Source organism: Adiantum capillus-veneris, chromosome 22 (genome assembly GCF_014529385.1).
Source record: "Adiantum capillus-veneris isolate H3 chromosome 22, ASM1452938v2, whole genome shotgun sequence".
Lineage (NCBI taxonomy): Eukaryota > Viridiplantae > Streptophyta > Polypodiopsida > Polypodiales > Pteridaceae > Adiantum > Adiantum capillus-veneris.
Window position 1 is genome coordinate 71,215,702 of NC_140952.1, and position 15,191 is coordinate 71,230,892.

General features: G+C 44.0%; 1 protein-coding gene across 12 annotated transcripts in view; it reads left to right on the forward strand.

Moving 5' to 3' along the window:
* Positions 1 to 15,191, forward strand: part of LOC147429564 (protein MICROTUBULE BINDING PROTEIN 2C-like) — a 44,617-nt gene that overhangs the window by 13,385 nt on the left and 16,041 nt on the right. For 3 of the 12 annotated variants that reach the window (XM_086495812.1, XM_086495811.1, XM_086495814.1), the window contains one exon: positions 4,906 to 4,995. The exons of 1 other annotated variant lie outside the window; for it this stretch is intronic. In XM_086495812.1, the coding sequence (XP_086351938.1) occupies positions 4,906 to 4,995 (90 nt within the window). Of the gene's footprint in view, positions 1 to 3,970; positions 4,567 to 4,905; positions 4,996 to 15,191 lie in introns of those variants that run through there. 8 more of the 12 variants (XM_086495813.1, XM_086495816.1, XM_086495817.1 and 5 more) reach the window with 7 other exon arrangements.

Consider the following 15,191-nt stretch of genomic DNA (forward strand, 5'->3'; position numbering starts at 1 on the left):
TGAAAGGTTGCATTAGATGTGGCGTGTTTGAAGTAATTTCTGCTTAACGTCAATTAATTTTTGACGATTATGTTTGCTCAATTGTTGCACAAAACTTGTAATCTGATGGATTAGTAAAATGAAATGGGGTTCTCAAACACTTCAAAGCACTTTTGCACGGAAAAAACACCACGTGTTAATGGGTTTGAGCGACCGTGGCCACTTTGATAATTAGTATTGCTGTCACAAAATCGAGAATTGAGGGGAATAATTAATTTTTGTGTGCTTTAGCATTTTTAAACTGAACAGTGGCACCCACAAAAGTATTTTTGTGAGAAACTCTCGTTCATTAATAATTTAGTACTACTTTGTCCTTCCAAGCCATCTCCACAGAGTTACATTTTTGCTCATGGTGGATACAATTGTCTTAGTTTCCTTCTCTTGGGGTGACAATGTATTTTTGACATGCAAGATCCCTTATTAAAAAGGAATATTTTTTTGAAGTTTCAAACTCTTATTTGAATTTTTCCGAAATTCAAACAATCGAACAAAGCCAGACAGAGGCCTTGACAATTTCGACCAAAGGATATTGTATTTTCTGAGAGAAATAGGCCAGCCAATTTTCTTGAATTATTGAACAAATTTAAAATGCATCAGATTTGAGCTTATGTGGCAAGAATTGTGAGATCATTGCATAGTATGTTCTTGCAATCTGTACTATGTATAAAGGGGGAAGGGATTCCGACAGCCCCTCCCTCCTTGTGTCCCCACTGGCAGCTCAGAGAGAGAGAGAGAGAGAGAGAGAGAGAGAGAGAGAGAGAGCTTGCAGACTAGTCATAGATAATTGACCGTCAGTGTTATTTTCTAGAAATCTTAACAACATTGATCAAAATGTTCAAATACTTGAAAAACCTACACAATGGAAATTTAAAGAGGTAAATTGAGTATATTTGAAGGGTTTTACAACAAATTCTCTAAACTTTGTAGGTTTTATCACCTTCAAATCTAAAATTTAGTGGTAAAATTTAAATTTTGTAGGGGGGATTAAACCTAGGTTATTTTGGAGCATTGCTTGACAAAAAAATGCTGACAGACATGGACAAGTTATGGCCTATGAGTTATGACAATCTTTCAAAAGTGACAATAAATAGAAGCAAAAGGAAAGGTAGCTCTGCACATAATCTTGCAAAGATGGCTTCCCATATGCTACAATAGGCTACTTCTCTAATGGAGCTTCGCTTTCGCATGCCAAATCTAACCCTAAAGCACAACATTAGTTGCTATTTAGAATAACAATGCCAAGGTCCCTTTTTTAGTAAACCAAAAGGTTTTTCGAAGAGAGAGATTGTTCACTCAAAGGTGACCTTCACTGTAATTTTTTGAGACGTAAATCAGCTTTATACACAGGACCAGGTCTATACACAAGAAGTTTTGGACAAATTCTCACAATAATTCCCACATTGCGACTAACCTCAACATCATGAGCTTGTGTGAGGGAGGCACCGCATACCTAGCTAGGTACGATTGGGGGCAGGGGACCCCGGTGGGGGGGCCGGTGGTCCCCTACCCCCAATGGTACCTAGCTAGGTATGTGGTGCCTCTCGAGCATAAGCTCATGATGTTATGCATTGTATGAAAAACACTTGAAAAGACTCCGTTTTCCTACACGAGAAAACTTCTAAATCTTCTTGTGATATTTCACACATGTGGTATGGTTAAGTGGGAGGGAATTTTCTTTCCCTTTTTATTTTGCACCATTGTGCTGGCGGAAACGAATTGGTAGAGATTGATGTCCACAAGAGAAGAAATACTCCCAAGTTGGAACCCCTTGCCCAAATCGTGCAGCTAGACCAAGTCAGTGTTCGGATTTGAAGGGTTCGCTATTCTTCCAAAAGACATGCACTCAAAAGTAGTACCCTTCCCTATGGAAGAGCATTGTTTCATCTTGCCCTTATGTTGACAAAGCTTGCTATTAAATTACAGAGTCAATCTTTGTAACTTAGCAACATGTTTGGTGTAATATATATATATATGAGAGAAGCATGTTTTGATGAACAATATAAGTGATTTTGCATTTACGAGTTCACTAGAATTTTGGAAATACATGAAGACGAGAAAGGCTACTATTTTACATATTACTTTTGGCATGTTCATGTTTTCTAAATTAGATGGACATATTAAGTACTCCCCTTCCATTGGCAGGCAACCTATTTTATTCCCCTTTAAAATAAATAAATAAATAAATATATATATGGTGCAAAACTCACAATTGTGAGTGATTGTATTAAAAAGTCACCAAGAAATATATAATTGTGAGCTTGAGGCCGATTTATAGAAGGACAATTTTTAAACAAGCCCTTCTAATACATACTCATGAAAATTTTTACCTTCATACGATAAGGTGAGAGGTGAAGGCTTGCTGACAAACAAAAAAAAGGAAAAGAAATCCTTACGGCTCCTAACGGAGCCACAATTTACAAACTTAAAACCAAGGGACAATTTACAAACTTAAGAAAGACATTTTAAAACAAAAACGTGAAAAGGAAGTCATGAACCCTTAAATTTGAGGACCCAAAGGATGTCCGCATTGACAATGGAAAAACCGACCCTTTCTCCGAAAGCACTTACACTCTTTGGTCTAGAGAGACTGGGCTAAACCAAAAAAGACAAGAAATTTTTGAAGATTCTCTCTCTCTTCTCTCTCTCTCGTTCGTTTATCTCATTATGCCAGCTGCTGAGCTTTTTCTAGATTTGGCCACCAATGCTGGTAAAGCGAATGAGGGGGGAAGTCTCTCTCTCTCTCTCTCTCTCTCTCTCTCTCTCTCTCTCTCGCACAAGCAAAGTCATGTAGCTGGAGGGAATGGGGGTGGGGTACAAAGGGAACAAGGTGAGAATCTCTCTAATGAATAAATTTACTTTTGAAAGAGTATGTACCTACGATTTTGAGAAATAAAACTATGCAGAATCTTTTGCAGATTCTATGTCCGACAACGACTCTCTCTCTCTCTCTCTCTCTCTCTCTCTCTCTCTCTCTCTCTCTCTATTTTGGGACTCCTAGGCCTAGTGAGTGTTCTTTCCAGAAAGAACTGGCAGCTCTCGCATCAGCTCTCATGCGATTGCCTCTCTCTCTCTCTCTCTCTCTCTCTCTCTCTCTCTCTCTCTCTCTCTCTCTCTCTCTCTCTCTCTCTCTCTCGCTCTCGGATGGACCTCCTTTGCTTTCGTATGTGCTGCTGCATGTCGATTCCTCTAATGCCAACCTGATTTGGTGCATGTACGTCCTCTGTTTTCCATAGTCGACGGTAGTAGCACCTCTTCTCCCTTGTTTGCGCGCCCCGTTGCTGTGCATCCTCTCTTTGCCATAGTGGATGGCAGTAGGACCTCTCCTCCCATTGTACCACGAATCCTCTCTCCCTCTCTCTCTCTCTCTCAAGCGTTCACAGACCAACAATCAACGAAGCTCTGCGTTGTTTTCACCTGATGCAAAAGGGAAGGTTTCGTGCTGGTGTGGGAGGGAGGGGGACTAGTAGGTTGAGATAGAGGGGGTGTTGAGGAGGCGAAGTGCGGAGGCACAGATGGAGTGGTAGGTCAAATTCTACCTTAGCTTAGGAGAGAATCTCCCGAGTAATAGCATTACTTTTTTTAAAGTAGCACGAGTATGTCTCTCTAATGAATAAATTTACTTTTGAAAGAGTTTAAATAATATTTAGAAACTAAACAAAGGTAATAGAAAGATTCAAAATTTTGTAAGCCTTTCTCTCTTCTCCTCTACACATTGGTTCCCTATACATTGAACATATGTGCATTGCCATTTCCAAATGGGCGCCCATTGAAAACATGGCGGCCAATTGAAAATGGCGGGCGGGGCTTAAGTGACGGTTATTACACATTGCCATCTTTAAGAAATGAAAAAGGAAGGTTGGCGACGTCCATGCCATATTTGGGCAACCACGAGACCCCTTCCAAATCCACCTGCGTTTTGGCGTCGAGCTGGCTGCCAGCAAGGAAATGGCGTGTGAGGATGTTTGGCCAGGACTGCCGTCGTGTGTAACCAGCCCAAGTTTACTTGTCTTTTTATGGTTGTAGTTAAACCTTCTACATGCGAGTTCGTTAAGCCAGCGTGCATCAACTCAACAGTACCTCGCGCGCTTGAAACCAGGGCACTCTTCAGGCGTCTAGTTGCCTCAGAGACTCCAATTTTACACACAGGAGTATTTGCTCCGCCCACAAAAACCTAGTTTTTATAAGAGGTTCTGCCTATTCTGTCAAGCTCCATCTCCTCAGGCATAGTGTTGTCGCAGTGCCTTCTTTCATACATCTCGCTCAATGCAGCTTTGAGATGTGGCTGCTGAATTAGATGCATTCCTTAATTGCCAAGAGGATTTTCTGCTTTTGATGAAGGTGGAGAGCCCATAGATGGGACAAGCTGGTCATCAGTATTATGCAAGGGGAAGGAGACCAATCCCATATCCAATACACTTGCACAATTTCAGGGATAATGGATCGATTATTGCTGGTGACGATGACTCTGTGGACAAGTTGCTCTATCACAACCTCGTGGAAATGATTCCTCTTGTTGAGTCATTTATGGTATTCTACCCATCTTTCATGATGCAAAAATGGGTCCTTTTTGCATATAAAATCAGATCATTATCAGTTTAAATTGCTGTTTAATTTTAAGTTAATCAGTTTGTTGAACCCATATGTTAATCTCTATGTAATTTCAAGTTAATCAGTTTGTTGAGCCCAATTGTAAAGAATACTTATCCCTAAGAATTTGCTATGTTGACTAATTCGCTATATTGATTCAGTGACAGATTGAATTATGTTAACAACTTTTGGTGTGCAACTTCAGATCTTTCTTGCTTCTGTTTGTTTTCATTCTGGAGGGTGTGCTTATTGTGGATCCTCTTCTTCACTCTTTTGTAGCAGGACCAGCAGACAACCAAATCATTCCCTCGCCATGCTTCCCTTGTGTACACCCCAACACCATCCAGAGAGGCATGGCCTTTTAAAAAGGTGTGTTGTCTATGTTTCTTCGGTTCAACCTACTTAACCATGCCATTTAATTCTACTTGGGGCTAGATGTTAGATAGATTTTATTACCGTCCTCGGAGGTCAAATATGACCTATTGACCATAGATACATGCGATGCGGGCTAATAAGTGATTCTGATGCTCAAGGATGGTGGTGAATTGGAATGGAGAGCCCATACTCTGGGTGGTCGAGGAAAGTATGTAGGTCGAGGAAAGTATGTAGGTCTAGGTCATGGCTGAAAATGTGAGGGAAGTTAGTTCGGATGTGAGGAAAAGCCGAGCACTCTAGTAGTGTGTTGTACTCGGACAATCAAACTTGCAGTGAGCATAATGTGCATAGTCGATAGGACTCTTCTCCATTGCCCCAACTCCCCGTCTCACATCAAAGGGAGTGAGAAAGAGATAGATTTGCGAAAGACAAAGCCTGTGGCCTATACATAGAAACATGGTACATGAAACGAGGTCAGGGCGGGGACGGCAAAAGTCAGGGAATGGGGTCAGGGCCCGGATGACAATTTTTTTTTCATTTTTTCTCGATTTTTTTGAGCTACACGTATGTATCTTAGTGTTAAGACCAATTTGAGCATTGAATTGCACCAAAAAAGACAAGAAACATGACTCATAATAGCAAAATACTCATTAAAACATCAATGGCGTTTTGGCGAATACAAGTAGATAAGTACAGGCCGTAGAGGCAAAAAGTTAAAACAAGCTAAAGCCTAACTAGAGAGGGGGTGAGGTTTGAGCCCACAATGACACATCAAAGTCATGGAAGTGCTTGCCTCATGAGAAGGCGGAATATTAATCTCCACATCTTGAGAGTCGAAGTCATCAAGGCTGAGATGAGGAGCCGCCTCTGCCTCTGCCTCTGCTTGTGTCTTTGCTTCGTCCTCTGAATGCTCATTGGCCAAAAAGTGGCCTCATCTTGTGGCTATCTCCCACTCAGTGAAGGGATCTGTCTTCTTTGTCTGTTCGTTACAAGGCATGTGCAAGTTAGCGCTCACAAACACTAAATCATTGGCCCTTTGGACTCCAAAAGGGTTCCTTTTCCTAGAGGCAATGTGGCTGTACACACTCCAAAGTTGCTCCAACCAAATGGAGCTCACGGCTTGGCGAAGAACACGAACGGCAAACCGCTGTAACTTAAGCCCATCTGATCCATAATCGATCCAGCTGCGCTTTAGTAGGAATTCCATCATGGCGTAAAACGGGCTACATAGAACACATCAGACTATACTGGTTGTATAGATGATCAACTTGACATACTTCTACCTTGGGTATTATAGGCCCATAGAAACAAGGGGACGGGGGATGGCATGAACGGGGGAAAAGAGACGGGGATGGGCGGGCCAGGCTTTTTCCCGGCGGATGACAGGCCGAGCTCTTCAGAACGCCATTCTGGAACAGGAGCCGAACAGCCAACGAGCATAATTTTTTTTAAAGAATGGGTGCCCAACGGTTATAAACAGCTAGTTTGTGGGAGGGTTTTAGGGCACGTTTACTCAAGGCCAAGGGGCCCTTTTAAGAGTTTTGGAGGCCTTTAAAAGAAGGCCTTCTCAATGCTTTATCCTCACGCTCTCCACTCTTGTCACTTGAGTCCTATGCTATAGCTCAAGCCTCACTTGCTCCCTCTCTCTACTCTCGCAAGCTCTTAAGCACCCCGTACTCTCTCAAGGCTCAAGCATCAAGCTCCCAACGCTTGATCTCTCCAGATTCTATCTACTTTTCTGTATCTAGTATCTACTCTCTTCTCCCTCAAGCATCAAGGCTTCAAAGTTCAAGCTCTCAAGGCCTAAGGCTTGGGCCTTGATCTCTCTATCTACTCTCTCTTGAATGATTGAAAAGAAGGCCGTCCCACTTTAATGGCTGATTTGTGTTATGCGCCTTACTTTTAGGGCTGATTTGTGTTATGCACCTCACTTTTAGGGCTGATGTGTGACAGTCTATCTATTCTACTCTAGTGTCTCTCTATCTACTCTCGCGGGATTTCGCATCACTGACGTCCTTTCAACCTGGCACCTCTCGAAGACGCTCCGCCATGCAAACATGGACATGGTGGGCTGAGGTGAATTCCAATGGTCGAGGCCAATGTGGTGCTGCAAGAGCTTGGACTTGCAAGCTTGCAACTACAAGAGGACTGCCGGTGCCAACAAAGTGCACGCTCACTTTTTGCATGAAGACAGTCAAGAGGTGAGGTTTTGCATGTGCGTCACCCCCGAAAAAAGAGTGAAGCTTTTTGAGAAGCTCAAGGTGTTTGAGGCCACTAAGGGGGCAAAGAGAGGCTGACGTGTTGCCGTTTATCCTTCCACCATGACAAGATCGAGAGAGCAATTGGCGGTGCTGATGGAACGGGAGGATGGCTCTAATTTTGAGGAACGTCTGAGCTCTCAAGCACATCATCATGTTCCCTATGCATTAGGTGTTTCCATTGCCAAATGTCCCCAATCCACCTTCAAAGAGAATTGGAATCCAAGATTGAAAGGAAGACGTGGATAGGGGTGGCTCGTTTCTTCTACCACGATCACATTGTCCTTATGGATGATATTCCCTTGCTCAACATCATGCCATGGCTTTGTCCAAGCGTTTCCTTGCGAACATGGCATGTGACACAATGTGCGTATGTTCGGGAAAAGTATCTCTCAGCTTACAATTGTGCCGCTTGAGGATTCATTACTCGTCGAAGCACACACTAGCTTTGGTCTCCTGTTTCCCCTGTTTGCAGCATTAGATGAAAATCCAATGCTTGTACCATAGATGTCAGGTGCAACGGAATTGAAATGGTGACAAGTTCTAGACTTCACACTTCCACAAATCTTTACTTCTATCCTTGCGTTAATGTGTGCTACTTAGCACAAGAGGTGGTTCCTTTTATTTCCTGAGAGAGAGAGAGAGAGAGAGAGAGAGAGAGAGAGAGAGAGAGAGAGAGAGAGAGAGAGAGAGAGAGAGAGAGAGAGAGAGATGAAATGCCAAATTAAACGTCTTCAAAAGGCTAAAATGACCTATGAGACCAAACTGATATAATCTTGGTGGATCTAATCCAATGTCTGGGTACAAAAATAAAAATTAAAGTGAAGTGAAAGACTAAAATCATCATCATCAGCACTTGAGGATGCTCGGCATCAGGCGTTGTCTGAGAAAGTAATGCATCGGTAGCTGAAGAGCTTTGTCAATGTCCACCTTTGTAAATAGTCGTACTGGGTGTCTCCCATGTCGTGCTAGAATAGTCCTGATCCTCTGATGGAGCCTCCGTCGATGTCCAGGTCACCCTCATAGACATGGATGTCTAACTCTCCCGAGCTCAATGGCTTTGTCAACTAATATACCTCTGGTATAAGTGGGCTTTGAAGTCTGCTGCAGAGCATGCTCATTTAGCTGCTGAGTCCTTGCTCTAAAGAAGTCAGTAATCTCCCTGTCAGTCCCTCTATGAATGTCTCCCATTGCCTAATCTCCTCAAGGGACTCTCCCTGTGTCTGCGTAGCTCTAGCAAAAACAACCCGAGGCATCTCTGATCCTAATATCTCATGACTCTAGCCAATGGTCCAAAGCCCTCTTTGAAGAGACAATGAAAGCGGCCTCGTATCTCATAGTATACTGGACAATGATGCCAATCTCAATCTCTAGCTGATGCGATGATGTGCGCATCTGACCAATGGCACATCATATTCCATAGGATAAATGAGTGTCCATATAGGCCGGTCTGATCACATATCCATCTTCTGTTAGTTGGAGAAGATGCTCTCTATAGAAAGCCATCTTCGTGGCCCAACTCCTATGTTGGCTGTATCCATGTGCTCCTAGTATCTAGCTGAATTAAATCCTGACGTATGAGTCTAGTGATATTTGTCCGTGTGAGAGATAGGGAGGGTGCATCCAAGGAGTATTGGAACGGAGGCAGTCTATCCATGCTGAAGCCATGTGATTGAAACCATGATGTCATCTTCCCATACCAGCATGCTGTGTCCCCCTATAGCGCTAGTTGTCGAGATGACTCAAGGGCTAGCCGAGCATATCTGTCTCTGGGAAGGTCCCATAAATTATACATGAAGGATACTGATCTAGTAAGGGCCTCGACCCTTAACCCAAATCATCCGAGAGATCATAGAGACTAGAGGCCTCTCCATACATCTCCATCCATCAGTGCTACCGGATCTGCCATAGTGGTCCACAGAGGGTCCACAAATCTAAACCCCATAGAGCATAGCTGAAACTACTAGTGTCAAAAAGCCACAACTTTGTTCGAGGTTCCTGAAACTGAACTTGCGAACACATCTTCTCTAGTCCTTCCAAGGTTGCATAAGCTCTCGCCAAACTAGTTTCTGCTGCTCTCCTCAATGAAAGCATTGGTCCACTGAAGACCACCCCAAGATAGGTGTATGCATCTGTATACTCCACTGTCTCCTTTCCATATGTAAAAGTGGGTGCTGACCTCTTAACCCATTGTGGTGTGGTGTTAAACACCATAACCTTGGTTTTCCCTAGGTTAACAGACAATCCACTATGTGGGCACATGTGTACAAAGCATCTAAGTGACGCTGCATCCCCTCCGGGGAGTCAGAAATCAACACAATATCATCAGCATATAACAATAGTGGGATTCATGCCCGTGCCAACTGTGCTCCTCTATCACCATCCCTCTCAATGTAGTAAGCAACCTCATCCACATACATGCCAAATAGTGTAGGAGATAGCGGGCAGCCCTGTTTCACCCCAATAGTAGAGTGAACCAAATCAGAAATCCCTTCTAGAGTGCGTACATGCCCCACTACTGACTTGTATAGAGCCATGATCCTTCAAATCAACTCTTTGGGTACCCTCATCTCCTGCAATCTGCACATCAATCTAGCTCTGGGCATTGTATCGAAGGCTTTGCGGAAATCCAAAAAGCAACAATAGAGCTGTCTCCCACGTGATCTCCCCTCCTCAATAATGGCTTTGAGTGTTAGAATATGATTAAGAGTAGAGAAACCTTTCCTGAAACCCGCCTGTCCTTCTGCCCGTACACCCTCTCTCTTTGCCCATCTACTCAACTACTGCTTAAGGATGGATGCGTACAACCGTGCCAATGTGTGTCCCTGACCTGAAGATAGGTACGATAGTGGACAAACTCCAAGTATCAGGTAGGCCTTTGCACATGGCACGGTTGAACATCACGGTTAGAAGTTCTGCAAGCAGATCTCTGGCATGTATAAAATGCTTTGCTACCAGGCCATCATGATCATATGCTCTCCTGGTCTTCTTCTTGTCAATGGGTTTCTTTACCATCTCGGTAATAAAGCAAGCACATGTGTGTGGGCATGGCTCTGGTGGATCTGGAAGAGGTGGCTGCCCCGAGACTGTGCATAGGGATGATGCATACTGACCCCGTACCTTTGTAGAAGTGATGATTGGTGGGAGAGAGTGCTCATGGAAGAGTGGCCATGCCTCGCCCGAATCCTGGCTCAAAAACAACTGATATAAATCCTGCTCTAGTCGAGCTGTAACAGACTTGGACACTCCAAGTCAAGAATCAACCGCTACAACACCAAATAACCACTTCAAAACAAGTCACAGATCACAATAGATGTACACTGGCCCGGCGGAGTTCCGTGCCTAGAGATATTGGCCCCAAAGATTGGCGCCCCTTCCGGTATTTCTTTTTATATTAATCAGATCAAAGTACAAGAGAGTGGCTAGGGTTTCACTCTCAGACTCTGCGTCCAGATGCCCTGAGAAGTGAGGCCCTCACCACTAATTTAAAGGTTACAAGGGATGCCCAAAAGCAGAGCCCCAAAAGCTTCAAATCAAAAGCAATTGCTCTCTCTCTCTCACAGAGAGTCAAAACTTGAAAGCAAAAGCATTCTCTCTCTTTCTCATATTATAGAGAAAAAGCAAAATTTGCGTTGCTCACCAAATTTTTTTAATAAAAAAATTATAAAATAGCCTCCGCGATTCCCAAAAATTAGGGTTTGCACGAATTTTAGGGTTTCTGGCAGAAATTAGGGTTTTTGTTGTCCGTAGCCATGTCATCACTTTGTGACATACCCCCCTCTTGAAAGCATTGTAACCGACCGCGATTACGCCTGCAAAAGCGACAAAAGCCATAAACCGTCTTAGCAGACACTGACTGTTAGTACCTACGTACTAGGAACACACATCTAGCACATGTACAAAATCGACAGTCACATCACAGGACATCACATGACATTCAACATTCATTCGGATCTTAGACCATGATTTATTGGCAATGTAGCTAGCAATCACATCTAGGTCCAATCGGGACCTCAACTATGTCCGATTGACTAACCCCTATTGCAACCATGTCTATTCGAGATCAATCAGACCAAAATGCTGCAGTCATTTCGTCTATCAGTTCTTGCACTCACAAGAAGTCAAGAACAAATCAGTATCATTATCAGGAATTCCATTTCATGAAGTCATCCAGCAGAATATTGTCAGCTCTCATTATCCCTGAAGCTCAAAGAGACATTAGTGACTTTAGTATCAAAATCGAGGCATCTGTTGACAAGGGAACGGAGTGACTCCCCTCTTGTGCATCCCACTGCACCAGATCTCCGGCCGAGCTGAATTCTGGGTTCCGTTTGGAGTAGACTATGCTAAACAAAAACATCGAGGTAAAGTTTCACAATCTGAGGAGTATCTGCTAGGTCCTCCTCCTCCATCCACTTCGCATCAAATGCAGGAAAGTTCTTGAACTTAACCAAGAACCGCCTTCGGACTTTACCTTTCTTCGTATCGTTATGTGCCAAAATCTGTTCATGAACAAGGATCTCCTCGTTTTCTTCCACTTCGGGTTGCTCATTAGGCTCCCCATCATCAGGTACATCACCCTTAACAGGTTTCAAGAGACTCACACGCAATGCATTGTGAATCCTCCAAGTATCTGGCAGTTTCAATGGGAAGGAGACATCATTTATCTTGTCACTGATCTGGAAAGGTCCGTAGTATCGCATACTAAGCTTTGGAAAAAGCCTCTCCTTTCCCTTTTTCTTTCGTAGGCGTGCCTTCTCAAAACGTAAGAGCACCCAATCATCCTCCTTCAATTCCAAATCGCGACGATGGCGATCCGTTGCCTTTTTATGTTGTCTTGAGACTCCTGCAAAGTCTCGCGAACCTTGGCAAAAGCCGTATCCAAATCTCGTGAATATTCATCCGCTTCAAATATCTAATCTTTCGTGCTCAGGAAGGATGGAACCTTCGCAGCACTTTCAACAATCTCACATGGCGTCTTCCCCGTCGAAGAGTATCGTGTTATTGTAGGCAAATTCCACCAAAGGTAAGTTCTTTTCCCATTGAGTCTTCTGATCCGAGATACAAGACTTCAATAAATCTAAAATCACTGAATTGGCAATCTCAGATTGCCCGTCAGTCTGCAATTGGAACGATGACGAGAACTGCAACCGCGTGCCAATGTTCTGTCTGCAAGTGGAACGATGACGAGAACTGCAACCGCGTGCCAATGTTCTCCCAAATTGCCTTCCAAAACAAACTCATAAATCTGGGGTCTCTGTTGGAGATAATCGTCTCAGACGTGCCATGTAATCGGAAAATCATCGTGATCATTCTGTGTTCTCGGGAGATCAAAAAATGAAATCCATTTCAATACTTTCCCAGGGGCGGTGGGTATGGGTAAAGGGTGTAACAATCTCTGTGCCTTATGCCTGTCAAACTTAACCTTCTGGCATACTGCGCACAACTCTTCCACGTGCTTTTTGAGTCACGGCCAAAAGAAATATCTCTCTACCCCTTTCATGGTGGTAGCAATGCCGCGGTGACCCGTAAAAGGTGAACAGTGGCATTCAGTCATAACCTTTTCTCTCAACGGCTGTGTAACGCACAACATAGTCTTTTTCATCATGTAGCCTTCCCGAAGGGAGTATCCAGCTACTGTCTCCCCATCCTGTATCCGTGTGAAAATATCTGCAAAATCTGTATCTATGGCATACTGATTGACCATATCCTCGAAGCTCCTATGATGTATCGCGGAAATAGCCAGAACCAACGGTTTCCGAGACAAAGCATCTGCCACCACATTCTTCTATCCCTGCACATGGACAATCTGGAAGTGGAACTGTGACAAGATGTTCGCCCACCGCACCTGCTTTTCCGAAAGCTGCTTCTGTGACAAGAAGTAGCGCAAACTCTGATGGTCTGTGAAGACAGTAAAATCCGCTCCGAGTAGTTAATGCCGCCACTGAGTAAGAGCATGGATAACCGCCAAAAGCTCTTTCTCATAAATCTGTGCTGTCATCTCCGGCCTAGAGAACAAACGGCTCTCGTAAGTTATGACATGGCCTTCTTGCATCAAGACCGCACCCAGACTACGACCACAAGCATCACAATATACTTCAAATGACTTCTGCAAGTCCGGCAAAGCCAAAATAGGTCCCGTAGTCAATTTCTCTTTCAATGTCCGAAAGGCAGTCACCTCTGTGGGTCCCCACGAAAAAGGTACTCCTTTCTGTGTCAAGGTATGCAAAGGGGAGCAACCTCTGCAAACTTTCGTATGAACCACCTGTAGTACGAACACAGTCCCAAGAAGCTTCTAACTTCATGGACATTCCTCAAATCGGGCCAATCACGGATAGTCTCTATCTTGGCCGGGTCCATTTGCACTCTTGCTGCTGACACAATGTGTCCCAAAAAGTGTATCTCTGGTAGGAAAAATTCACTTTTCTTTGCATTAATCACTAACGTGTGATCTCGTAATGCCTGAAAGACTTGAAGCAGATGATCTCTGTGTTCTGCCTCATTCTTGGAGAAAACAATGATGTCGTCAAAGAAAGTGCCAACAAATAGCCTGTACTCTTGAAAAATCCTGTCCATCATGCGGTTAAATGTCGTAGGAGCATTGGTTAAGCCAAAAGGCATCACCAAAAACTCAAATAACCCAAAGGTCGTCCGAAAAGCCGTCTTGTAGACATCTCCTGGTGCTATCCTGATTTGATGATATCCACTCTTCAGGTCAATCCTGCTAAAGCACGAGGATCCCTGTAACCTGTCGAGTATATCATCGATCCTAAGAATCGGAAATCTGTTCTTGATGGTGATTTCATTGAGAGTGCTATAATCGATGCACATTCTCCAAGATCCGTCTTTCTTCAAAACCAACAACACTGGAGAGCAATACGGTGAAGTACTAGGCTGGACAAGACCCTTTTCCAAGAGGTCTTTCACTTGGTTCATAATCTCTTCATTCTGTGCCCGGCTCACATGGTAGGGTGGTCGGTTCGGTGACGTGCTTCCAGGTATCAGATCAATGGTATGATCTTCAGGCCCTCTGAAAAGCAATCGGCATGAGTGTGGAGAAAAATCTTGGCGTTCTTTTGATCAGGTCAAAACATATTCAACCTTTATCCATCGTTCAGTTCTCTCCCAAAAGAATGAGTAAGAAACTGAAGTTCATCAAGTACAATCTCTAAGCCCTTCATTTATCAAAGTCGCTTTCTCGGCCCGGTAGTCAACCACGGCGTAGTTCTTGTGGTACCAAGGGATCCTGAGTAGAACGTCACTCGCGTGCCCTGAACACCCCTGTCATTGCAAACGAAGTTTGCCAATGCTCGGTGTAATGGCAACATCCCATCGGGGTGCCAGTCGAACTACCTCCGCCTGTGGCGTCAGTCTGTCGGGCGTAATTTCCAAATCGAACCGCCAATTCCAAGTGAAAAGAAGTTGGCCTTGGCTCCTTCAAAAGAGCTTCGTGATCCTTCACTTTGCCCCAAAAGCGGCAAAGTTTGTACTTTCATTCATTAGATTCGGTGCAGGTCCCACGCCATGTGGTACCAGTTCTGCTTTTCTATCTGCCTTTTCTGCCACGTTCCTCAGCTGCTCTCAAATTCTCTAGCCTGTCGTCGTCTTTATCATTCTGTTCTTTCTGTGCCTTATTAGGGCACTTCGCGGAGATATGTCTTTGTTCCCCGCATCCAAAGCACTTCCCCTCTCTGATGAAGCGAGCTCTCTCCTCAGGAGTGAGCTTGGGTCGTGCATCCTTTTTCTCTGGGTTGCTCTTTTTCTTTCTACTTTCATTCCCAGAAGTCTGTTCGGCTCGTTGTGTCATGGCCTCATCTGTGGGGTAGGTCAAACTGCCCGAGTGAATGGCAAAGCCCCGCTTCGCATGACTCATCAACTCCTGAATAGAAGCTGACTTCTGTTCCAAGCAGTGATCTCGGATCTCTGTAGGTA